The sequence below is a fragment of the Schistocerca americana genome, chromosome 4, assembly GCF_021461395.2.
Source record: "Schistocerca americana isolate TAMUIC-IGC-003095 chromosome 4, iqSchAmer2.1, whole genome shotgun sequence".
In the NCBI taxonomy this organism is placed as follows: Eukaryota; Metazoa; Arthropoda; class Insecta; order Orthoptera; family Acrididae; genus Schistocerca; species Schistocerca americana.
Window position 1 is genome coordinate 736,181,743 of NC_060122.1, and position 27,502 is coordinate 736,209,244.

At 39.4% G+C, this 27,502-nt stretch overlaps 1 protein-coding gene across 1 annotated transcript in view; it reads left to right on the forward strand.

Moving 5' to 3' along the window:
- The window catches only part of LOC124613869 (ovarian-specific serine/threonine-protein kinase Lok-like), a 205,742-nt gene that overhangs the window by 140,434 nt on the left and 37,806 nt on the right, over positions 1-27,502 (forward strand). Inside the window, exons 5-7 of the mRNA XM_047142598.1 lie at positions 14,955-15,158; positions 15,240-15,454; positions 21,941-22,127. Of these exons, the coding sequence (XP_046998554.1) occupies positions 14,955-15,158; positions 15,240-15,454; positions 21,941-22,127 (606 nt within the window). The remainder of the gene's footprint in view (positions 1-14,954; positions 15,159-15,239; positions 15,455-21,940; positions 22,128-27,502) is intronic.

The window sequence follows — 27,502 nt, forward strand, 5'->3', positions numbered from 1 at the left end:
TAATTTTACTGAAAATCAGATACAGAGTCTTCAAGCAGTTTGAAATGGCAAGATATGCCACTTACGTCCATCAAACTGTCATTGAAGGTGTTCAACAAAGACTGACCATTATTTTCTGTTGTGTCTGATAGCATTGATAAACAGAATAATTATCTTACATTCCTGGTTAATTGGTTGATTCTTTATTTTTTCCACAGATAAGTTAAGTACAGAATTGTTCAGTTGATTCGGGATAAGTTAACTGCAGTACAACAAAAATTATGATATTGCTGTTTACAGAAAATACAAACATTACTGGTTGTCAAATTACAATAAACAGAAGTGAAAACAAACATAGTGATTAATCTGAAATTATGATACACCCATACTTAATAGTTAATTTAAATTACACAAAGACACACTGAATAGATTGACTTACATTAGAACTTCATATCTAGAAATTCCTTAGCGGAATGTAAGCAGTGCTACAATAATATTCATTGCAATTTAACTATCATTTGTATTGTTAATGTGATTGATTTGATTAATCTCTACATTTCAATTCCCATGCATTTTACATATTGTCATACAATTTTGTTTGCGGGTATGATAATGTGGCTTTTGTTTCTTGTGCCATAGTAGTGGGAACTGAGGTTTTTATTTATGTGGTGACTCCAAATGCTTCATTGTGAAACAAGTCAATGTATTTATATATATTATAATTGGTCTTTAAATATGTCTGCTTGTGTCTGTATGTGTGGATGGATATGTGCGTGTGTGCGAGTGTATACCTGTCCTTTTTTCCCCCTAAGGTAAGTCTTTCCGCTCCCGGGATTGGAATGACTCCTTACCCTCTCCCTTAAAACCCACTTCCTTTCGTCTTCCCCTCTCCTTCCCTCTTTCCTGATGAGGCAACAGTTTGTTGCGAAAGCTTGAATTTTGTGTGTATGTTTGTGTTTGTTTGTGTGTCTATCGACCTGCCAGCGCTTTCGTTCGGTAAGTCACCTCATCTTTGTTTTTATATATAATATTTATATATATTGTTGAACACTATAGTGTAAGCATGCATAATCAAACAGCACGTAATTCAAGTGCATCAATGGCTGGCCTAGAAAGGATGCCTCACAGTCTGGACAGATGGTGCAGGAAATGCTGTCCCATGTGCACAACAGCCCAATATAAGCCTAGCATGCTGGGCCCTTGGCCTCACTTGTGTTTACTTACTTATTGTATGCTCACCTGTGAGACTGTATATTGATGTGTTCTATAGCTATGAGACTTTTTTCCATTCTATACTTCATTAATTGTTATTGTGAATCTCTTCATGTGGAAGCAGAATAAAACTTGGCTTGCATCCATACAGTGTTAAAAGATACTTGGCATTGAGTGCAGTATTCTACTCAAATGTTCCAAATGTTTTGTTTCTTGGATTGATAAACAGCTAACATGTCAGTGGAAGAAATTCTTCAATCTCTTGTTGAACAATAATGAGCTCTCACTGACCAACAGCAGGCTCTCTCTGTGGCACTGAACAATTTGGCAGCCTTGTTGACATTTCAGGTTCAACTTCCACAGACACAACCCCCATCATTTCCTCTGTATGATGATTCCATGAAAGATTGGGATGCATATTAAAAACACTTTTGATAACATTTTCAAACTTTTAGAGTCGCCAGTTCCAGCTTGTGTAAGACTTTATTTTTGTCATGGATATATCTTCTTGTTTATCACCTTTTATGTCAGCTAATTCCTCTTTAGGAACCTGCCAGTCTCTCTTTTGATGAAATGCGTCAGTTGCTCTCTAACTGTCATTATATGCTTAGCCATCATTGCCACTTTGTTATTGAGGCCTATCAGGACCCATATGTTGATTCAGTGGCTCATGATGCTATAATATGCTTGGCCTCTCATGGGGAAGTTCATGAATGTGCTGCACAACATGAAAGTCCCTCTCTCGCAGATGTTCTGAACATTGCTCTGTCTTTTGAAGTTTCTAGGATGGTAGGAAATCAGATAGAAACATGGTGTGCAATATCTGCCTTTGCTTCCTCTCCTCCTAGGCCACTGTTGGTTAGCTCACATGGGTAAGACGATGTCGCAGCTGTATAACTGCAATCTCTATTCTGCATGGGGTAGCACTGACTTAAGCAGCAGCAGCAATCAGCATGTGTTGTGTCTGTGTGCAGCTGTCAATCTCCTTCAGCAGACACACACATGGATGTGAACAGTGTTTCCCAAGTGATGGTAGCCCTAACAAATTCTACATGTCATGGCATTGTCCCCGGTCTCTCATTGGTCGTTGAGTTACAACAAATAACAAATACCTATACTGGGACAGTTTTATACTTCCATGGCATACAGATCAGTTGTTCAGGCTTTGAACTTTCTAGTCGTGGATGATGGCAACACTGAAATCTTATTTTGGTTAGATACCTTCAAAATTTTTGCATTTTCAGTTTCTAACAAAGTGCATCTGGCACCAGATCAAGTTCCATATCAACAATTAGATGCACTCTGCTCATTATATTCCTCCCTGTTTTTGGAAGGTCTAGGGTGTGCTACCAATTTCAAGACCTAGCTCTTAATGGAACCAATAGCAGGCCAACTGTTTTTTTGTGTCCACACCGAGCAAGGTGGCGCAGTGGTTAGCACACTGGACTCGCATTCGGGAGGACGACGGTTCAATCCCGCGTCTGGCCATCCTGATTTAGGTTTTCTGTGATTTCTCTAGATCACACTAGGCAAATGCCGGGATGGTTCCTTTGAAAGGGCCCGGCCGACTTCCTTTCCCATCCTTCCCTAATCCAAGCTTGTGCTCCGTCTCTAATGACCTCGTTGTCGACGGGACGTTAAACACCAATATCGTCCATCCTCATCCCCCTTTTGTGTCCATGCAGTACCAGTAGCTTTAAGGGGACATATCAGATTGGAACTGGATCATCTTATGCCTTTGAGTGGTGTCACACCTGTCTCCTTGTGTGAATGACTGCTCCATTGGAAACTGTCAAAAAAAAACCAACAACCAACATCAGCTCTGTGGTGATTTTAAAGTGTCTCTAGATTTACAATCTATTATTGGCACCTAACCCTTACCCATCCAGATGAACTCTTTGCACGGCTTTCCGGGGCCAATATTTTTCCACAGTAGACTTGTCAGAAGCATACTTATGACTGCCTCTGGATGATGATTCCAAACATGTCCTTGTTGTGAATACCTCTTTTTGGTTATATCAATACCAGCACCTGCCATTCAGCGTGGGTAGTGCCCCTGCCATTTTCCAATTATTTTTGGAGCAACTCACATCCTCTGTGCCAGGGTACATTAACTAACTGGATGATATTGTGGTCTCAGGTTTCTCAACAGATGAACGTTTGCAGAAGCTTAGTGTTTAGCTCATGGTGCTACAGGCTGCCAATTTGAAATCTAACTTGGACAAATCATAATTTTTTCAGCCTTCTATCATCTGTCATTTTTGCAGTTTCGCATGCTTGCACCAGGCATTTGCACCAGCATGTTGAGGCTATTACAGCTTTGCTGCATCCTACCATTGTCAAAGAATTGCAAGTCCTTAAATAAAGTTACTCCTGGTACAGCCACATTAGCTTTGCCACTTCATGCTCTCTTATGTCAAGATGTTTGTTTTCACTGGCCACTCACCTGTGAGTATGCTTCACCCTATGACAGTCAAAATTACAGTTGGCATCTTGCTTGGTCATCTCTCAACCAGGCCAACATCTTGTTCTGGCCACAGACACCTCCCAGTATGGCCTCGGAGCTGTCACCATGCACAAATATGCAGATTGTTCCGAAGACCATATTGTGTATGCTCCAAAACTGAATCAGGCCCAGCAGTGCTACTTGCAGATAGAAAAAGAAGCCCTTGCTACTTTATATGCCCTCATAAATTTCATGTTTTCCTAAACAGTTCTAAGTTTCATTTTATTTTTTATCATAAACCTCTGGTGATAGAGTGGCCCATTGCCTATAATATGGGCTCTGTTTTTATAATGCTATAGCTATGACATTTATTTCTGACCCACAGCACAACACACTAATGTGGATGCTCTTTCTCAGTTGTCTATTGGCCCTGCTCTAGCATTTGATCAGGATGAACTGTTATGCCAAAGCCCAAAACATTGTGGATGGTATATTTGTTTGTGTGGCATGCAGCAAAATGGATGGTTTTTACATTACCAGTTCTCAGATTTTGGCAGCTTTCACAGCCAATCCTTCTTACATCAGGTTGTTCAATTTGCCCACCATGGCTGGCCGGATAAATCACTGGGCCAAGCATCAGATCCTTTGTGTAATAATTATGCTTTCTGCCACTGCCACATGGTTCTTGATGGTCCACTACTGTTGGCTACTGAAGAGTCAGCGTCCAGAGTTGTGATCTCATCCCCATTGTGGTGGGATGTCACGCACCTTCTCCTCCTGGACCATTGGGGTGTTTCTCATACAAAATTGCTGGCCCACCGCTACATGTTTTGAGCAGCCCATGGGAGCAATTCATGCTGATTTTTCTGGGTCTGTTGCTTGACTCTTTTTAGCTTGTAGTAGTTGATGCTTCCTCAAAATTTCCATATGTTGTTCGTTGCCTATCCACATCCACAGTAGCTATGATCACTGCCCTATCTAAGATTTTTTCCTTAGAAGTATTACCATATATACTTGTGGCAGACAACAGCCCACAGTTTGTCTCAAGATTTTGAAGATTTTTGTAGAAAGAGTGGAATCTGGAATGGTATGGCTTCTTCCTTTCATCCCCAGTCCAACGGCAAGGCAGAGTGTCTGGTCTGTACATTAAAAACACAGTTGAAAAAATATGCCACTCATTCTTCTCCTGAGGAAGCCCTCAATAGGTTCTATAGTTCACGTAGGTTCACTCCAGTTGGCGACCATAACCCAGCAGAGCTGCTACACAACCACCAGCCCCCTGTGATGCTTTATGTGCTCCCAACCATAAGCAACTCCCAGCCATGCCCAACACCTGTCTTGCAGTGTTTCCATCCTGGCTCCACTGTCTGGGCCTGCAGGTCTGGCCACACCCTAAATGGATAACAGTGGTCATCCATCACTGCCAAGCCCACCACCTCTACATCATGACCATCTCCGATGGCTTGGTATCATAACACTATGACCAGATCCATTCATGCATGACTCACCATGCACCAGAGAGACTTGCGGCCACCTCCACCAACTGCACCAGCCCCTGTGATGTTGTCCATGCCTCCTCAGCTCATGCACCATCTTCACTCTGGGTGCTGCTGCCACAGGGTAGAGTAGCCTGCAGCAGGCTGCCTCCATCTCCACAGCCCCTGTTGCTGCTGTTTCCATCTTCTCTGCTGCCTCCATCACCAAGTGCCTGCCCAGATGTGGACATGGATACAGTACCATTATAACGATTGCTCCTTTATGGCTTCTTGCAGGGCAGTGGGCACTCCGCATGTTCATGCCTTTGCCATTTTAGACAATATTCTCCTGTGCCAGCATGACAACTGCTCCAGCAGTCATCGCTTGCCAATTAGCACATGGACATCTCCACAGTGAAAACCTTTCCCCAAGTGGGAAGCAGTGTTGTAACCCTAAAATGTGAGTACACATAATCAAACAGCATGTGATACAAGTGCCTCCATGGTTGGCCTAGGGAGGCCAACTTACAGCACAGCAAGCACTGTGCCACGTACACAACAGTCCAATTTAAGCTTGCACACTGAGCCCTTGGCCTCACTTATGTTTATTTACTTAGTGTATGCTGGCATATGAGACTGTATATGATGTGTACTATAGTTATGAGATTTTGAATGGTTCTGTACTTCATTCGGTGTTATTGTGAATCTCTTCATATGGAAACAGAATAAAAATTGGTTGTTGTTACTTCCACTATTGCAATTGTACAATGTTACAAGATATAGGGATGCTATGGGCAAGATTTTAAACTTTGCAAAGTGATCTATATATGTTATATTTATTTTTAAATGAGATTACTCTCACTGTCTGCTTCTGTAATTTAAAAATAGTATGAGCAACTATTTCCACAGAAAAGAAACTATAGCTCATAACAGACTCAATTAAGGCTTGATACATAACTCTGAAGTGCCAGCATTGGCTGTACCTGTTTCTGATTACAGTGAGAAACAGTTTTTGCTAAGATTTTTTAGCAGTGTGTCTGTACACAATTTTTGCCTTAAAGTATCACTGATATACAGGTCAAGAAATTTTGTTTCCTGTACTGTGCTAATTTTTGTTTCATCAGTATGTACATCTGGTCTGGATGGAGGATTATTTTTTTTGTATGTTGATTGCTTTTTGTGTGTTTAACAGAAAACTGGTTACTCCAACTATGACTTAAGTGGAGAATATGTTCTTGGACCATTTCTTGGTGTGTGTGCTCATCACTTGTTATTGGTATATTGTATCATCTGCATACAAAAATGAACTAAGTTTGGGTATATGTTCTGGAAGGTCATTTATGAACGATGTAAAGAGATCAGGGCCAAAAACAGAGCCCTCCAAGACACACAGGTTTTACTGAGGGAACACCAATTTCTCTTCAATCTCAAATACCATAACAGTTTCCATGCCTGTTTATTCTTATAATACTCTGAAATGCTCAGAATAGTCTAGACTAATCTGAAAACTGAAAATAGACCTGTGATACCTAAAAAAAATATGAGACTGAACTACTGGCCATCACTTTTCTTCAAGAGGTGAAATATCTAGTACTGCCACGAGACAAATACAAAAGTACAAAAAGCTATCCTAGCTTTTAACCATGCCGTGTAGTCACATTAATGTGACAACCTGTCAGAAGCCTGAATAACCACATTTTGCAGTGCAGACATACAGGAAGAGAGTCAATGAGGTTTTAGAAGGTACCACAGGGATGTGGAGCCTTGCAAACTCTAATGTGGTGGCCAGGTTTCGTGGTTGAGGGTCCATGGCACAAACTACCTGATCAAGGTGGTCTCACAGATTCTCGATTGGGTTTAAATCTGGGAAGTTTGGTGGCCAGGGAAGTATCGTAAACTCATCCAGGTACACAGCAAGCAGTGTGCCATGTTGCATTGTCCTGTTGGTAGATGACATCACGCTGAGGAAAAACAAGCTACATGTAGGGTGGAAATTGTACCTAAGGATAGATGCATACTTGTCTTGATCCACTGTGCCTTTCAAAATTATGAGATCACTCAGGGAATATCATGAAAACATTCCCTAGACAATAATGCTCCCTCACAGTCTGTTTTCAGTCACATTCACTGAACAATCATTGAGGAGACAGTGTTGGTAGCCCCTTGGTTTATCTAGGTGGTCAGTTGCTCAACAGTTGCACCTCCATTTCGGAAATGCTTCCACCCTTGGTTCAAAAGCCCCTGATCATGCTCATTTAGACATAAGATAAATTGCTCCATTCCCACATTACGATGATGACTGCACTGTTTCCTGTGTCCTCTGATCCATTTATATACCCTCCACTGCTAGTGCTACCACCTGCAGTGTTAGAATGGTTATTACATATTGATGTCAAACACAGGTGGTGGTCACATTAACATGAAGGGACCATGTAGTTTCATCCTTGAGGAAGAGAGAAGGATAGGGCAGATTGCTCAGATGGAGAGGTTCCACCTGTTGTGAGGACAGAAGCTTCAAGTGAATCTTCCTTCTCATACTAGTACGATACTTAACATTTGAAAACACAGTTTCAAGCAAGACATTTGAGTCAATAAATATTGCCAAAAATGTAGAGCGCTTTCTGTCTGAAGTTTTAAATTTAGCTAACAAAAGTTTTGACACAGCACTCCCAGAAATCATACAGACGGACATGATCACTGTATTCAAATCAGTTAATTGTACAGAGTAGTTCTCAAACATACTTTCTTGATATAAATAATTTCAATAGACTATAATAATATTATGAAAAGTATAGTTGCTATTCATCATATAGCGGAGATGCTGAGTCACAGACAAGCGTAACAAAAAGACCATCGGAAAGTGCACTCTCAGCCAACAAGGCATTTGTCGAAAATAGGCTACGTGTATACATGCACGCGCACTTTCACACGCACACACGCGTACACACACACACACAAATGCAACTCACACACGACCACAGTCTCCAGCAGCTGCAGCCAGACTGCGAGCAACAGCACATTATGTGAGAGATGACCAGGTGGAGGTAAGGGGGAGGCTGAGGCAGGGAGGGGGAGGGATAGCAGGTTAGGGGCGGGTGATGGTAAAGTGCTGCTAGTGAGAGCATGCAGTGGTGAGGTGGAGCATAGGGCAGCTACGTGCAGTCAGGAGGTTACACAGAGGGTGGAGGAGAGAGAGTGGAGTGGCGAAAAAGGAGAGAAGTAAAAAGACTGTGTAGTGCTGGAATGGGAACAGGTAAGGGACTAGATGGGTGAGGACAATGATTAATGAAGGTTGAGGCCAGAAGGGTACTGGGAATGTAGGATATATTGAAAGGAGAGTTTCCACCTGCACAGTTCAGAAAAGCTGGTGTTGGTGGCACAGACTGCAAAGCAGCCATTGAAATGAAAAATGTCATGTTGGGCAGCCTGCTCAGCAACAGGATGGTCCAGCTGTTTTTTGGCCACAGTTTGTTGGTGGCCATTGATACGGTGAGACAGCTTTCTGGTTGCCATGCCCACGTAAAATGCAACACAGTGGTTGCAGCATAGCTTGTAGATCATATGGCTGGTTTCAAAGGCAGCCCTGCCTCTGATAGGCTAGGTGATGTTTGTGACTGGACTGAAGTAGGTGGTGGTGGTGGGAGGTTGTATGAGGCAGGTCTTGCATCTAGGTCTTTTACAGGAATATGAGCCATGTGCCAAGGGGTTGGGAGCAGGGTTTGTGTAGGAATGGACAAGGATATTATGTAGGTTTGGTGGGCAGCGGAATACCACTGTGGGAGGGGTGGAAACAATAGTGGGTAAGGTTTTCATTTCTGTGTATGACAAGAGTTAGTTAAAAGCCTGGCAGAGGATGTAATTCAGTTGCTCCAGTCCTGGGTGGTACTGAGTCACGAGGGGAATGCTCTTCTGTGGCTGGACAGTAGGACTTAGGGAGGTGGTGGCTAACTTGAAAGATAAGGCATGGGAGACCTGTTTTTGTACAAGGCTGGGCGGGTAATTACAATCTGTAAAGGCCTCAGTGAGACCCTCAGTACATTTTGAGTGGGACAGTTCATCATTACAGATGTGACAGCTGTGGGTGGCTAGGCTGTTTGGAAGGAACTTCTTGTTGTGAAGTGAGTGGCAGCTGTCGAAGTTGAGATATTGCTGGAGGTTGGTAGGTTTGATGTTGGACAGAGGCACTGTAGTAGTCGTCTTTGAAATGGAGGTCAACATTAATAAAGGTGACTTGCTGGGTTGAGTAGAACCAGGTGAAGTGGATGGGGAAGAAAGTATCAAGGTTCTGCAGGAATGTGGACAGGGTGTCCTCATTCTTGACCCAGATCATGAAGATGTCATCAGTGAACCTGAACCAGGTGAGGGACTTGTAAATCAGGGTGTTTAAGAAGGATTCTTCTAGATGGCCAACGAATAGGTTGGCATAAGATGGTGCCATGCAGGTGCCCATAGCTATACCCCAGATTTGTTTGTAGAAAATGCCTTCAAAAGTGTAGTAATTGTGGGTGAGGATTAGTTGGTCATGGTGATTAGGAAGGAGGTTGTTGGTCTGGAATCCATTGGACGTTAGGAAGGATGGTTAGTATCTTTTATATAGGAAGGTAGGTTCCAGGTAATAGACTGATGTTGTTGCTCTACAAGAGCAGAGATTCTCTCAGTGGGGGCACAGTAACCAGCCACAATGGGGTATGGTCCATGGTTAGATTTATGGACTTTAGGAGGCATTGGAAGGTAGGAGCACCAGGGAGTGGTAGGGGTGAGGAAAGAGATGGACTCTGGGGAAAGTTTCTGGTGTGCCTAAGGATTTGAGGAGAGACTGGAGATCCTGCTGGATTTCTGGAATGAAGTCACTGTGGCAGGGTTTGTAGGTGGATGAATCTGACATCTGGTGGAGCCCTTCTGCCAGGTAATCCTTGCGGCTCAAAAGAACAGTGGTGGAGCCTTTGTCAGCAGGTAGTATTAAAATGTCAGTATCAGTTTTTAGGTGGTGGATTGTGGTCCTTGCTGTGGATGTAATGTTAGTTTGTATATTGAGGAATTTGGGGAATGATGGTGAGGTAAGGTTCCAGGTTAAGAAATTCAGGAAAGTTAACATGGGGTAATTTGGGGTAGTGGGGATGGATCATGGTTGGATGAGGAGTGAACTGAGTCAGGCAGGGTTGAACATTGGTGTTTTGGTTGAGTCTGATGGGTAGGGTTGGTGGCAAAAAAATGTATCCACTGTAGGGACTGGGAGAAGGAGAGAAGGTCCTTAACAAGTCCTGCATGACTGAATTTGGGAGTAGGGCAAAAGGTGAGTCCTTTGGATAGGACTGATACTTCTGTGGGGCTAAGGTTTTTGGAGGAAAGGTTCATGAGTGTGTTTGGGTCTGTTTTGGTTTTGCATCATGTGTGGTGGTGGGAGGAAGTTTTGGAGGGTGGTGTAAATGTAGTAGGACTGCAAGACAGGGTTTGTCTGTTATGAGGGGACATGGGGAAAATTTGCAAGTTTTGTAGAGGTGATGGACAGTGGCAGTCCAAGGCAGGAGTAGGAAGTGAGCAGGATGGATAGTGTTTTTATGTGGCGTTGTGCTGATGCTCCTGTTCCTGGAGGGCAAGAGTTTCAATGTGTGTTATGAGATTCAGAAATTTGGGATTACATGGCAGCAGAATTTTATGAATGGAGAGGTTTCCAATATTAGGCATATTTTTTGAATTAACTAAATCATTTGATTGTGTTGATCACAAAATATTGCTCCAGAAGTTGGATCATTATGGAATACAGCGAGTAGCTCACAGTTGGTTCACCTCTTACTTTAGCAACAGACAGCAGAAGCTCATTATTCACAATGTTGAGAATGGCTGTGATGTGGAGTCTGAGTGTGGTGCAGTCAATTGACAGGTGCCCCAGGGATCAGTGTTGGGGCCACTCCTGTTCCTTATTTATATAAATGATATGCCCTCTAGTATTACAGGTAACTCTAAAATATTACTGTTTGCTGATGACACTAGCTTGGTAGTAAAGGATGTTGTGTGCAACATTGGCCTAGTTTCAAATAGTGCAGTTCATGACCTAAGTTCATGGCTCATAGAAAATAAACTAACGCTAAATCACAGTAAGACTCAGTTTTTATAGCTTCTAACACACAATTCAACAAAATCTAACTTTTTAATTTTGCAGAATGGGCATATGATTAGTGAAACTGAACAGTTCAAATTTCTAGGTGTTCAAATAGATAGTAAGCTGTCATGGAAAGCCCATGGTCATCATCTTGTTCAAAGACTTAATGCTGTCATTTTTACTATTCGAACGGTATCTGAAGTGAGTGATCGTTTGACACAAAAATTAGTCAAGGTTGCTTATTTTTATTCACTTATGTCATATGGTATTATATTTTGGGGTAACTCTTCCCATTCTAAAAGGATATTTTCAGCTCAGAAATGGGTGGTTTGGGCAATAAGTGGTGTAAGTTCATGAACCTCTTGTCGACCCCTGTTCACAAGTCCGGGTATTTTGACATTGGCCTCTAAATATATATATATTCCATACTGTCATTTCTTGTTAACAATGTTAGCTTATTCCCAAGAATAAGCAGCTTTCACTCAGTTAATACTTGGCAGAAATCAAACCTGTATTTGGGTCAGACTTCCTTAACTCTTGTGCATCCATTTTCAATAAGCTACCACTCAAATTCAAAAATCTTAGCAGCAATCCATGCACTTTCAAATCAAAACTGGGAAGTTTCCTCATGGCTCACTCCATCTATTCTACTGAGGAGTTCCTTGAAAAATTAAGCTGATTCTTGTTGTATTGTTGATTGCATTTACTTAAACAAATGGTTCAAATGGCTCTGAGCACTATGGGACTTAACATCTGAGGTCATCAGTCTCCTGGACTTAGAACTACTTAAACCTAACTAACCTAAGGACACCACACACAGCCATGCACGAGGCAGGATTCGAACCTGTGACTGTAGCAGTTGCGTGGTTCCGGACTGAAGCACCTAGAACTGCTCGGCCACCACAGCTGGCTACTTAAACTTTTGGACTGACTTTTTGGGTTCACAAATATTTTATTTTTATCTGTTATTACTTTTATGTTGTAACTTCATGTCCTGATGTGTTCCCTGACCTTGGAGACTTGCTCCTCAATTTGGTCCTATGGAACTTGACGTGTAAATAAATAAATAAGATATTGCAAGTAGTTTCAGGGCTGATTGATATCGTTTTGCAGGCCTATATTGGTGAAGGCTAAGGAATGGCGGGATTTGAACAGATTGATGTTATTTTGGAAGGAAGGGTGGTAGCCAGAGATGGGTAACTTGATGGAGATCATTTGGGGGGAGGGGAGGGGGGGGGACGAGGAGGGGGGGGGACGAGGAGGGGGGGGGACGAGGAGGGGGGGATCCCATGCAATGCACGAACAAAATGTGGGATTGGGTTCTGGCTAGGGATGAGGAAACTTTTCTATATTGACGCAGCTGGAAGGAGCAAGGATCCACAATGGTGGAAAAAAAGGTGTAAAACTACGTAAATAACGTATAAATATGCCCAAAAAATTCACAAAAATACACCCAAACACATGGGAAAAATGAAGAAAAGGATGAAACAAGTGGAAACCATATGAAATGTGAGGGAGTAGGCAGTTAGTGAAAGGTGAAAACAAACTGAAATTTGCATGAAACCATAATGAGATCAAAGAAAAAAATAAATAAATAAATTAGTAATGTGGGTAGCAGGTTTGTGGGTAGCTAAATATGAAGAAGAGGGACGGCAGATGTGACTAGATTAGTTGAATGTAATAGGTTCGAACTGAAATAGAGAGGGGCAGTTGGGGGTGGGGAGGGGTTGGTAGGACGAGATACCAGTTTGTGTGGCACAGGAAAGGTACAGGAAATAACATGGCGAAAAGAAGTGAAAGTGACTCAGGGAGAGTGATTGATTTTAAGGTAAAGGATTAACGTATTGGAGGGAGTAATGTGGGACATGAGATGCTGCATCAATAACGTGCATGATCTTGTAGCCCTCTGTTGAGAGCAGCCAGTATGGTTGATACAATGTGTCTCATAAGTAGAGTGTGTAGTGTAGTTTGTAAGGCAACAAGAGAAATATAGAAAAGAAGAAAAAGGATGGGCACTGAGTAAAGAAATGCATTAGAAAATAGTAGCAAAGGAAAAAAGGAAAACAGCACTGGGTTATGATGGAAGAAAAGCCACAAGGCAAAATCAAACACTGGAAAATCCAGAATGGAAGGTAACAATATTATGAGGAGGATAGTTGATACTCACCATATAGCAGAGATGCTGAGTCGCAGATAGGCACAACAAAAAGATTGTTGGAAAGGGTTAACTCCCCAGAATTTCTTAATCTCAAGCCTTGTCTCATTCCCCAAATCCCACAGCATGCAAACTAAAAAACTAACCTTAAATTCCACAGCATGAACTGCAATCCACCACCTAAAAACTGATCCTGACCTTGTAATCCTAACTTATGACAAAGGCTCCACACCTGTTGCTCTGAACTGCAAGGACTACCTAGCAAATGTCAGATTCATCCACCTACAAACCCTACCACAGTGACCCCTTCCCAGAAATGCAGCAGGATCTCCAGTCTCTCCTCAAATCCTTAGGCCCATCCCAGAAGCTCTCCCTGAAGTCCATCTCTCTCCTCACCCCTACCACTTCCCACAGTCCTACCTTGTACATGCTTCCTAAAGTACATAAATCACAGTCTATGCCATCTGGCTCCTTGTGAACAATGCTCCATAACCCTCCTGGCCTCAACCTTCATTAGTCATTTCCCGTGCCCATCTAGCCCCTTCCTTGTTCCCATTCCAGCACTACTCAGTCCTCTATTCCACCAAAGCACCCAGTCTTCTTACTTCTCCTTTTCCGCCACCCTGCCCTCTCTCTCCCCGCATTCTGTCTAACCTCCAACTGCACTTAGCTGCCCTGCTCTCCACCTCATCCCTGCATACTCCCTCTAGCAGCACTTTACCATCCCCACCCCTACCTTCTATCCCTCCCCCTCCCCACCCCATCCTTCTCCTTACTCCCACCCTGCTGACTGTTCTATCATGCACTGCTGCTCACCGTCTGGTTCCAGCTGCCAGAGACTGTGGTCATGTGTATGTGTGTGTGAGTTGCATGTGTGTGTGTGTGTGTGTGTGTGTGTGTGTGTGTGTGTGTGTGTGTGAAAGCTCACTTTCTGGCACTCTTTTTGTTGTGCCTATCTGCGACTCAGCATCCCCGTTATATGGTGAGTAGCAACTATACCTTTCCTACTATTGTTACATTCCATCATGGATTTTCTACTGTTTAATTGAAATAGTCTCTTGCACTAGTCATACATCAACAAAAATGCAGGAGCCTCCTTGAGACATAGAACTGTTCTCTAATGCCACCATTCATTCTGTTAATGTATGCATCACTTACCAATATCATCTGAATAACACCATGGGAGTCATTCTGTTTTATTGGTGAGACAGATAATATACATCTGGAGATTGTGCACACATTTGGGACTGACCTAATTTGTTTTCTTGTTTCGTTCAGAATTTCTTCCTCATTGCTTCAGTGAATAGAATATTTATTGACTTAGATTAAAATACATTTGTAGTTGTTTTCCATTTCATTTCCATAAAATGAATGTAAATAAATTTGCATTTCCTTTATAATAGCTGTTAATCATATATTACTGAAAATTAACCACAGGTAATTTTTTTATAATAGCTGTTAATCATATATTACTGAAAATTAACCACAGGTAATTTTTTTATGCTGATAACACCTGTAGATGAAAGACAGTATTGTGTGTGGAATTCACTTTTTAATAACAAGTCAGTCTTTATTTCTTTATTGCAGCCATGTGTTATCTCAATGGAAGATATGGTATTCCAGAGCAGAGATCTTTATATTATCTTGGAACTTATGGAAGGTGGTGATCTTGTCAACTGGATTCAACCACGCCTTAGGCTCACGGAGAAGCAGACAAAATTAATATTTTATCAGTTGTCACTTGCCGTTGAGTACATCCATAATAAAGACATCTGTCATCGTGATCTCAAGGTCAGTTATAAAATAACTATTTGAGAAACACCACATGTGCCTGTGTTCCTGTTGCTAAATAAGTGACACTTTGTTTCATAGCCAGAAAACATTTTACTGATGGAAAGAAAACCTGAGACCATAATTAAAGTGAGTGACTTTGGAGTTTCAAAAAATGAATGTCTCCAGAGTGCCATGGATACAAAAGTAGGTACGCCATTTTACATAGCACCTGAAATACATTCAGCCGCATCCAGGGGAAAGACATATACGAAGCAAGTTGATGTATGGAGCATGGGAGTCATTCTGTTTTATTGGTGAGACAGATAACATTCCATTAGTTTTAAATTTATTGTAAGAACTTGTGTAATAAAAGCTAAAGAAACTGAATTGTAATGTAATGGATGGAAGTGGATAGTACTGACCATAATCGTGTATCTTTGTTATTTTTCTTGGTATTTTTTACATCTTCATCTCTGTCATCATCTTCCTGTCATTGATCTCTTCTCTATTTCTACCTCTTACTTTGGCAATATTCTGTTTTATACTTTACCTAAAATACCACTGCACTTTGTCACTCTCCCAATTATAATATACTTAAAGAAAACAAACCACTGACATATAGTTACCCACTCCATTCAGATACACCATTAATTCACAAACTGATATTACTATGAAATGAAATTTTTGCCTTGCAAATATTTTTTGCATATTTCCTATCCTTCTTTTCAGCTGGATAAACAAAATTCTATGAACAGGAAAAAAATAATGCAAGTGATCTCAAAGTAAGTTACTGAAATTAATATAGGAGGATTTCAATTTATATCCATGTAGGATAATGTATATATATTTTTCTTTAATCCTCTTTCACAGATACTAAAAATGTGTTCTCAATCTCTTTTATCTTATGTGATCACTAGCAGTCAGGTCATAATAATGAAACACACAGTTGATAGTTACTGAAACTCTGATTCTAATTGAAAGATGCAATATAACACATGCAGAATCCTTTCAGCCTCCTGATAGCTTACCCCTCTGTAATCAGCCACTGTACGAGAAAAATAAGAGGCAGGATGGGAAAATGTCAAACCTTTTTTATAAGCTTGCTTGTCTTGTATCATATGGTGTGCTCACACATGCTCATGTTTATGCCTTGATTTACATCAGTGAATAATCCATGGCTCAGAAACTGTGTATGCAAATTACCAAACTGCAATTAACTAATAAATGAATGAATCTGGAATTAGTCAACAAAGTAGAGTCATTTTTAAACTATTTAATTATTTGTTATTGTCTTCCTAAATAGTTCATGAGTGCACTGCACATCAGAGGCTGTTACCCAGGTATCTGACTGTGAGTGGGGTGCACACAAGGGATTTCTAGATTGGGCAACTCTCCATCCAGTCCAGATAACAATAAGTGCAGGAGACCTGGAATTATCAGTGTGAGATACAAAGGAATTCTCCCCACAGTCAATAGCTTTAAAAACCTTGTAATTAACTGTCAAAGCACTTGCAATGAAGTGCCAGAGTTTGAAGTGCTGCTAAAATGAAAGGAAACTCCCAAGCTACTAGTTAAGCTGATTAAGACCTGAAACTGACTGCAGTCAGATTGTTGGAGAAACCGAAAGAATAGGCTAATGGGCAATGGGGGTGGTGTATTTGTTGCACTAGATAAAACAATCAAATCCACCAAAGTAGAAACTGAAGCTGCATCTATTAACCACCAAACTAACCCACTGATGTAAGCAAAATACCTTAGTTCACAAGCACATCACATTGTATCATCAGAGGAGGAGACCGTAATTACCCAATAACCAATTGGGATCATTATAGTTTTTTAGTGGTGGCATGTGATCAGACATCTGATGAAACATTACTAAATGTCTTCTCTAAAAACTACCTAGAATAGATAGTTAACAAACCCATTCATGATGGAACTATATTGGATCTAACGACCACAAGCAGACCAATGATATTGGTAACCATGAGACAGTTGTAGCAATAGTTAACAAACCCATTCATGATGGAACTATATTGGATCTAACGACCACAAGCAGACCAATGATATTGGTAACCATGAGACAGTTGTAGCAACAATGATTACCAAAGTACAAAGAGCATCTAAAACAAGTATAAAGATTTGTATGTTCAGTAAACTTGATAATGATACTGTATTGTCATACCTTAATTAAGAAGTTGAAACCTTTAGCTCAGGACAGGAGCCCTAGAGGGACTATGGTCAAGATAAAAAGAACAGTTCAGCATGCACTGGACAGGTATATACTCAGTAGCACAGATCATAATGAGAGGGACCCTCCATGGTATACTGTCCCTGTACAGAAACTTCTAAAGAAATAGAGACTAATGAATAATATGTGTAAACCAAAATATATGGCTGTAGATAGAGAGATGCTGGATGAAACACTTTCAGCTGTCAAGAGTGTGAAGCGTTCATTGTCTACCATTACAGAATATTATAAAAAAAATTCTCACAAAATGCTGGTCATATGTAAGGGCTATTAGTGGTACCAAAGTTAGTGTCCAGACACTCGTACATAAGACAGGAACTGAAATTGAGGGTAGATTAGCAGAAACAGAAATGCTTAATTTTATTTCAATGTTTCTTTACGAAAAGAAACTCAGGAATATTGCTCCAATTTAATTCTTATACCACTGCAAAAAAGAGAACCAGCTCCATGAACAAAAAGAGCTGAATGGATGAACAGTACTAAGCAAAGGAGGGAAAGCTAAAAGGTGAAAGGAATGTGTAAAGGGGTTATAGAATTGAAATGAACTGAAAAGAAATATTACAGAAAGAGAAGAGGAAGTAGACGTAGGTGAATGGGAGATAAGATGCTGCAAGAAGAATTTGACAGAGGACTTGAAAGACCTAAGTCAAAACAAGGCCCCTTGCATAGACAGCATTCCCTCAGAACCACTGGTCATTGTAAAGCCAGATGACAAAACAATCCACATGGTGTGCAAGAGGTATGAGACAGGAAAAATACCTTCAGACTTAAAGAACAATGTAGTGATTCCAATTACAAAGAAAGCAGGTGCTGGCAGATGAAATATTACCGAAATATTAGTTTAATAAATCACAGCTGTGAAATATTGACATAAATTATTTAGTGAAGAATGAAAAATTGGTAGAAACTGACCTCATTCTGGAGAAATGTGGGAACATAAGAGGCACTGCTGACCCAACTACTTACCTCAGGAAATAAGTTAAGGAAAGACTACCCATCCTTCATTTCTATACTTACAAACAGCTTTTGACAGTATTAACTAGAATACAGTATTTTAAGCATTGAATCTGCCACAGAAACAGTGCATCAGCAATCACATGCATTGTGCTGCTTCACCATTTATTTTAATTCTCTTTGTACTGTCTAACAAACACAGAAGAAATGTAAAAACGTACCATCATTTGACCATCAGACAGAATCCTGTATGGACGATAGTAATAAGCATCCCTGGCATAGAGAAACAATTGAAAGATTTGAAAACAAATAAACCACCAGGTCCGGATGGAATCCCAATTCGATTTTACAAAGAGTACTCTATGGCATTGGTCCTTTACCTAGTTTGCATTATTCATAGATCTCTTGCCCAGCACAAAGTCCCAAGTGACTGCAAAAAGGCACAGATGACTCCAGTATATAAGAAGGGACCCAAAAAATTACAGACCAATATTCCTAACTTCTGTTTGCTGCAGAATCCTTGAACATATTCTAAATTTGAATATAACAAACTTTCTTGAGACTGAGAAGCTTATGTCCACAAATCGGCAAGGTATTAGAAGGCATCGAAGCAATTCAGAGGTGGGCTATGTGATGAAGCAAGCTGGGACCTCTTTACTTACTCTCTTGTTGTGCTATCTGCCTCCTTAAATTAATTTTATTTTCATTATTGTCTAATTACCATTAACATACATTAGTATAATCTGCATTTCCATAAAAGAGAAAGGTTGGCCCTCAGTCTTAAGAAATGTGGCGCCAGATCAAATTTTGTGTTTAGTTTTGTGTATGTAATCAATTTCCTAATATATTTTGACAATTCCTAATTAATATCTTTTGGTGTTGGGTTAAATCAGTTATTGTTTCATGACTTAAATTCTATTGTTGACTTATAAACAAATATAAATTCTGTGTTAATTATAAACATTTGAAAGAACTACCAGGACTCTTAAAGTATTTATTTGGCTCTCATTGAAAACACTTTAACAAAGCTACCCCTTAATTAATTCCAAAATAATTAGCAGATTTGTCAAAAGCATTGTTTGTATAAGTATATCTGTCAATTTCATGATTTAAACAAATAACTCAGCCTAATATTTGTGATAGAAGTAACTGTTAAAAAGGAGGAATTTTTTTATGTATTCAGTTAATTGTATGAGTTATGTTTTAATTGTAATTTCTGTAACTTGAACATCAAACAATGTGTAGTTCCATTGCCTATTGTTGTGAGGATATATAAAGGACAGATTTTTGGCCCCAAGACAGTCTAGTCCATGACCAGTTTACAGATGGGGCAATATGTACCAGAGTAATGCATCAACTGAACAGTGGAATTAGTGTAACATAAATAGGCCATGTGTTAAAATAATTACAGTGTCTGTTCAATTTATTTCAGAAATAGTGAACTGTGTGGTTAGGTATCTACAGCTCATAGATGTTTAACAGCAAACTACTGTAACTGTATGCTGATGTTTGCCTGAAAACTATTAATGAGGCTTTTCAAAAGTTAACCAATAGTGAACTGGCCATATAATTGTGTAATGTTGGGGGTTGTGAACTGAAATTAAAAAAAAAAAAAAAAACTGTGAAAGGCCACTGTGCAACTGTTGGCTACATCATTTATAGTAGTCAGTGTTGAACTTCCACCCCCCATTTTTCATCCAGTATAACCAATGCAGTACGTTGACACCGAGGACTATCAACAAAGAAATAAAGCAGGTGAATGTCACAGCTGCTAGATTTGTTACTGATAGGTTTGAACAACACGTTAGTGTTATGGAGATGCTTCGGGAATTCAGGTGGCAATCCCTGGAGGGAAGGCGACATTCTTTTCGAGAAACACTGTTGAGAAAATTAAGAGAACCAGCATTTGAAGCTGACTGCTGAACAATTCTACTGCTGCCAACATCCATTGCACATAATGACCACAAAGATAAGATATGAGAAATTAGGGCTCATATGGAGGCTTATAGACAGTTGTTTTTCCCTCACTCTATTTGCGAGTCGAACAGGAAAATGGAAATGACTAGTAGTGGTTTGGGATACTCTCCACCATGCACCATACGGTGGCTTGCTGAGCACCTATGTAGATGTAAATGTAGAAGATACTAATTCCTTCTTCAACGAATGTGCTGTACAAGAATGATGAAAGGGGTTAACCTTGTCTGTCTCTTCACTTTATTTTAGCTGTGTTTCTCTTCCATTAACACTTATTAATAAGTACTACTTCCTGTATGATTTCCATATCAACCTTGTATCATTCTAGTCATTTGTCAAACTTCTCTTTATTCATTCATTAATTTTCAGTTTTTCTCTGCAGCATCTTCTCACTTGCTTCATGAATTCCATGTATTAGCAGTAGGTTTCATAATTTTGTAAGTGAATACTACAAGTGATCTGAAATTTTCTATTTATCACATTCACTAAAAATGAGGTGGTATTTAGTATCCAATAGTTGTTTTTAACTATATGTTACTGAAGTTTCTTGCTACTAAGCAAAACCAGGTTTGAGTGCATTCACAGGAAGGGAAGAGATCTGAATGATTACTGCTCTCAACTGTACTTGATGTAACAGTTGATGTAAGTCCAAAACAAATATAGAAAGTAAATTTAAAAAATAGGAAAAGCAACCACTCATCTATAGTTGATTGATCTGTGCTGCATAGACACACACAACAGCACAAGTCATTACTAGATATTACATTACTGTGACGATGGCAACATTATGTGTTACCGTGACCAAGATTGGGTTACACACACAACAGCACAAGTCATTACTAGATATTACATTACTGTGACCATGGCAACATTATGTGTTACCGTGGCCAAGAGTGGGTACATCTGTGTCTTTGTATTTGTGTGTGTAAATAACCACACAAAAATCAGTGTGACAGCTCAAAAGCTAGCAATGTCTCTCTGCTGTTACTTACATGTATGTGCCACAAACCAATCAACTACAGATAGGCATTTGCTTTTTTGTTTACGATTTGCAACCTAGAATCTTTGTTATTGTAATAACAATATAATGAAAATGATAGTTGCTACTCACCTTACAGCGGAGATGCTGAGTCACAGAAAGGCGCAACAAAAAGACTGTCAGAATGTTAGCTTTCGGGTAACAAGGCCTTTGTCAAAAATAGACAGGCCACACACACACACACACACACACACACACACACACACACACACACAAATGCAACTCTCAGCCACATGGCCACAGTCTCTGGCAGCTGGAGTCTGGCTTCAGCTGCCAGAGACTGAGGTAATGTTGGTGTGAGATGCATTTGCACGAACATATGTGTATGTTGTTTGTTTTTGACAAAGGCCTTGTTGGCCTAAATCTCTTGTTCCAACAGTCTTTTTGTTGTGCCTTTCTGTGACGCAGCATCTCTGCAGTATCGTTAGTAGCAACGATCTATTTCATTATATTGTTACATTCCATCCTGGATTTTCCATTGTTTGTTATTGTAATAAGTTATGTGAGTTCATGCAATTTGAAACAGTGATACATGTATTAATAATGTGACCAGCCTAACTGATTTTAATGCCATTACTGTCACAGCCTGAGTGGATCATTACCATTCCGTGATCCCATTGCTATCATGAGAGGGCAGTATCATATTACCAAACCACCTGAAGTGTGGGTAAATGTATCGTATCCTGCACAAGAGCTTGTGGACAGTATGTTGAAAAAAGACCCAAATCAGAGGATTAAAGTTAAACACATCTTGACGCATCGTTGGCTACAGGTGACTATTGTTATTTATCAGCTACTGGTTTTAATATATTAACAAATTTTACTGTTTTCTTTATCTTTATGTTTTCATAACTGTCCTCTAGTTGACTGCTTTTAAAGAATACAGCAAATACCCACTATTCCCCATAAACTTTGCTTTCGTTACAGGACATTCACATTCAGTAATTTTCTATTTTTCAGTGATGTAGTGTGATCTTACACTCACTGTTTCAGTTTGTCTCCAATTTACTGACTCAAAAGATTCTTAAAAGATGGGATCATGAGACTGCAAGTGTCTATAAAATAAGTATTGCTATGTATGTGGTCATGAATGAACGAACGTGGAATGAAATTTAATGCAAACAAATGTGACATCCTGGTTAGAACCAGAAAGTAGGATAGAGTAACTACTGGAATAATGAATGGAAATTAATAATTAAAGAGTGTGGAAAGTGTCAAATACTTGGGAATTGTGACAGAGGAGATCAGTGAACATGGCAGACAGGCCACACCTTTCCTGCTTAGTGTTATGAGCCTGGTTCGGAACAAAGACATCCAACAAAAAAAAAAAAAGCAAAGAAGTAATATATACAAGTTGATACATCCCAGTACTAATATACGCATCTAAAACATCAGTAATGAAGAAAATAGATGTAATCAGATTACAGGCATGTGAAATGAAGTCCCTCATAAGAAGGACAGGAGTAACAAGAAGAGATAGGATAAGAAGTTAAAGGGTAAGGAAAATAGTGAAAGAGGAACCCCTACAGAACAGGAAGAAACATCAAGACCAAGCTGGTATGAGCACTTTAAGAGAATGGAAAATAAGAACACTCCCAAGAAGTTACATGAAATGGAGGTATGAAGTAAACGACCAAGGGATAGGTGGCTGAAATGTAAAGGAGGAGTCTATTGAAAAAAAGGTACAAGGACTGGACCATAGTGAACACAGAAAGATGGTGGGAAAACATGACTAGATGGTGAGGCTTATGTTTCAGACAGACCCAGCATGTGGCCAGAAACTGTTCAAAATGATGATTATGATGATGTGATCATTTTATCAAGGCCAGAGAAAAAGAGTACTCCATTAACATAAAATGTTTAAGACCTCCAAAGAATACTTTGACATGCCTGTACAGTGTAATATATCATTTTTATATAGAAGAGAGTTCACAAAGTAGATGGGAAGTTGCAGATTCAGATTTTTCAGCTGAGGATATAGAAAAATACTATCATAAATAGGAAGATGTAAATGACTTGATTACAGACCTTGGTTTCACAAAGTCAAGGACCGAGCTTCTGACATCAAGATTGAAGCAGTGGAACTTGTTGGATGAAGGTGTGCATGCCAGAACAGAGAAAGTGTCACTAAGAATTTTTCCCCTTCATCAAAATGACCTATGCTTCTGCCACAGTGTGACTGGTCTGACTGGCACTGTTGGAATAGACTCCAATCCAAATGAGTGGTGCATATTTGTAGACAGCTCATCAAACACATTCTTAATGGGTAAAGATACCCATCCCCTCCTCAGACTCACTCAGTTCATCTCAAAGCGGATTACACAAGCATAAACTTCTTGCTAGAATTCGTAAAATGTATGGTTACGAGGTAATAGGTGACTTTAAAATTGTGATATTTCTGATGGGTCTCCAAAGTGATCTACAGCAGAGTGTCTCTAGGACAATAAATGAGACAGGAAAATGGTTTAGTGATAATGCTTTGATCATAAATAAGGATAAAACGGTATTGATGAATTTCAGTAATATTTAAAGTACAGCTAAAAGAAGAGTAAAAGCTGAGTTAGGGAACTATGTTATTGCACAAGCTCCATACACAAAATTCCTTGGTATATGGGTGGATGAGACTTGAGATGGGAAAAGCATCTAAAGTTTTGAGTAAAAAATTAAGTAAATGCTGCTATGTGCTAAGAATGCTTCGGGAATGCTGCAACACTGAATCATTGCTGTGTGCCTATTATGCTTACATGAACGGTTTGCTTAGATATGGTGTGATCTTCTGGGGAAACGCAGGTACAGCAAAACAAGCTTTCAAACTTCAAAAAAGGGCTATTAGAATAATGAAAGGGGTTCCCTGCAGAATGTCATGCACGGAAATATTTAAAGAATTTAAAATAATGACTCTTCCTAGCTTATACATTTATGAATGTGTATGCTTTCTGAAAACTCACCAGGAATTTTCAACATTAAATAAAACTGACTTTTAAAACAATGAACAAAACCTACATAATTATAAATGTTCATCCCCTACAAATGAAAAACGTTTTATAACAAAATCAAAGGGGGGAGGTACATAAATTTTGGGACCTCCTCAGAAATTTTTGTAAGAAATGTACAATGTTAAAGTATTGAGAGGAGTAGACACAGGCTCAGACCACTACTTGGTTAAAATTAAAATCAAATTCACACCGTCAAAGAAAAAATGAAAAAAAAAAAAAAAACTAATAAAACAAGAAGGAGGTATGACCCATATCAGCTAATTAAAAATAACAAATACCAACAAATAACACAAACCAAAAAGTAGCAGATGATCTAGAAGAACTGGTACCAAGTCTAAAGAAACGAGCTCACTTGAAACCACAAAGTACACCTGCGTGGAGGACTCCAGAATGTGACAAATTCCATGAAGAAAGACACCAAGCATGGTTAAGGTTTCAAATAAACAAAACAGAAGAAAATGCCATCAACCTCAAAAATGAAAGAAAAAAATCATAAAAAAATTAGGAAAATTAAAAGAGGATTCTATAAAGACATAATAAACCCTATAGAAGAGAATTACCAAAAAATCATTTCCAGGAACTGATACAAAATCTTTGGGAAACAACTACAACAGTACGAGCCGTGAACACTAATACTGAATGATGAAGGTGGAAGAATGGCAGACAGAAAATGCTGAAATGATGGCAAAAGCATATAATAAGCTTTTGAATTGTGAAGAACACAAAGAATTCTTAGGAATTGACCTGAACATTGGACTATGGCCATCATACACCCCCCTACACAAGAAGGCGGATAAGAGCAGTCCAGACAACTGCAGAGGAATCTCTCTCCTAGACTAGACATACAAGATTTTATCCAAGATCCTATATGGAAGAATCAAGGAACAACTAGAACAGGAGTTAGGGGAATATCAGGTAGGTTTCAGACCATGAAGAAGCTGTGCAGAGCGAATCATTAGTTTAAAATTGATTATGGCATACTACAGGACGTGGAACAAGCCTGTTGCAATACCACTTGCGGAGTTGTAGAAGGCATATGACTGCCTCCATAGACCTTCAGTACCAAAAATTTTATGAAACCTGGGACTTCATCCAAAACTAATTAAATTAACAAGACTTACTGTAGCCAGAACCAAACTGAAAGTTAAGTTTAGAGAAGAAATTTGTGAACCATTCCTTAAAAAAACAGGCTTAAGAAAAGGTGACAGTCTCTCAGCAGTACTGTTTAACTGTGCCCTGCAACACTTAATGAGAGAATGGTACAATGATAACCCAAAGCACATTAGAATTGGAAATGCTAAAAATAATATAAATTTGAAATTCTTGGGATTTGCTGATGATCTTGCTCTCCTAGACAACAATGTTCAAGAAATCAGGCAACAAGTTAATTCACTACAAGAAGCAACACATAAAATTGGCCCCAGAATATCGTTTGAAATAAAACCAACAGAGATTATGCTATCTGACCCACCACTTGGAAACAAAATTACAATAGGAGAACAAGAAATCAAAATTGTTGATAAATTTAAATATTTGTTGAAATTGTAACTTACAAGCTAAATGAGAAAACCTCATGGCAAAACAGAATAAAAAAAACTGAGCAAAGCAGATTATAATAACAAAAACACACACAACAAAAAACCTATCCATAGATGCAAAATTAAAACGTAATACAATAGTTACGCAACCAGAAATAACTTACACAGCTGAAACCATCTTCAAAATATCTAATATAGCAGAAACTGACAAAATACACTTGTCTCTACCTTTAGTAATCAGGACATGCATAAATAAACAACATCAAGTCAATAGGCACTGGAGAATAGCTTACAATGAAACAGTGTACAAGAAAATAGAACCAGTAATAAGCATGATCAGGAAAAAAATGTATCTCATTCTTTGGACATCTGATCAGAACACCACAAAACATAATTAGTACTGATATAATAAACAAATTGTGGAATAGTAAGAGCGACATTAAATGGATCACAGAAATTAAGGAAAATACAAGAGAACTCCAAATTACAGCAGATGACTTAAAAAACAAAACAGAGAGAACCAGCATACTGCAAGAGACACAACCCAAGCTTTCAGAAACCACATAGTGCCAGCTGACTCCAGAGTCATAAAAAATAATGAAATACATAAACACAACACCAGGAAGAACTCAAATCTGCATGTTTTACGTACAAACACTCAACTGTGTAAAAAGGGAGCTTTCCACATGGGCCTCCAACTGTTCAACAATATTCCCACTAGTATTAAATCCATTGAAGATAACATAAAATTTAGCAAAGCCATGAAGTCATATTTGTTGTGTTACTGTTTTTACTCTATAAATGAATACTTAGAACAGTAATCTTGCTATTTTATGTTAAACTGAAAACATTGAGCAATATAGTACATTATGACACTATATGTTAGTATATGTTAACAATGTTGACTGATATTTTCCAACATCTGCAACACACTATGTACCACCAGATCACATGGAATAAATAAATAAATAAATGAAGATCAATAAAAGGGCTACAGGAAGAGTATATCAGTATATATAAATAATATTACTTTTCCAGATTCAGATATTCTTCAATGCTATAAAAACTGTGTGTTAGTAAAAACTGTTTAAGATCTACCTTGAATTTATGAAATTCTTTAATTTTCTTTATTGTAGAAGCCCCCCCCCCCCTCCCATGAACAATGGACCTTGCCGTTGGTGGGGAGGCTTGCGTGCCTCAGCGATACAGATAGCCATACCGTAGGTGCAACCACAACGGAGGGGTATCTGTTGAGAGGCCAGACAAATGTCTCGTTTCTGAAGAGGGTCAGCAGCCTTTTCAGTAGTTTCAGGGGCAACAGTCTGGATGGTTGACTGATCTGGCCTTGTAACATCACCCAAAACAGCCTTGCTGTGCTGGTACTGCGAACGGCTGAAAGCAAGGGGAAACTACAGCCGTAATTTTTCCTGATGGCATGCAGCTTTACTGTATGGTTAAATGATGATTGCGTCTTCTTGGGTAAAATATTCCAGAGGTTAAATTGTCCCCCATTCGGATCTCCAGGCGGGGACTACACAAGAGGATGTCGTTATCAGAAGAAAGAAAACTGGCATTCTATGGATCGGAGCGTGGGAGGTCAGATCCCTTAATCG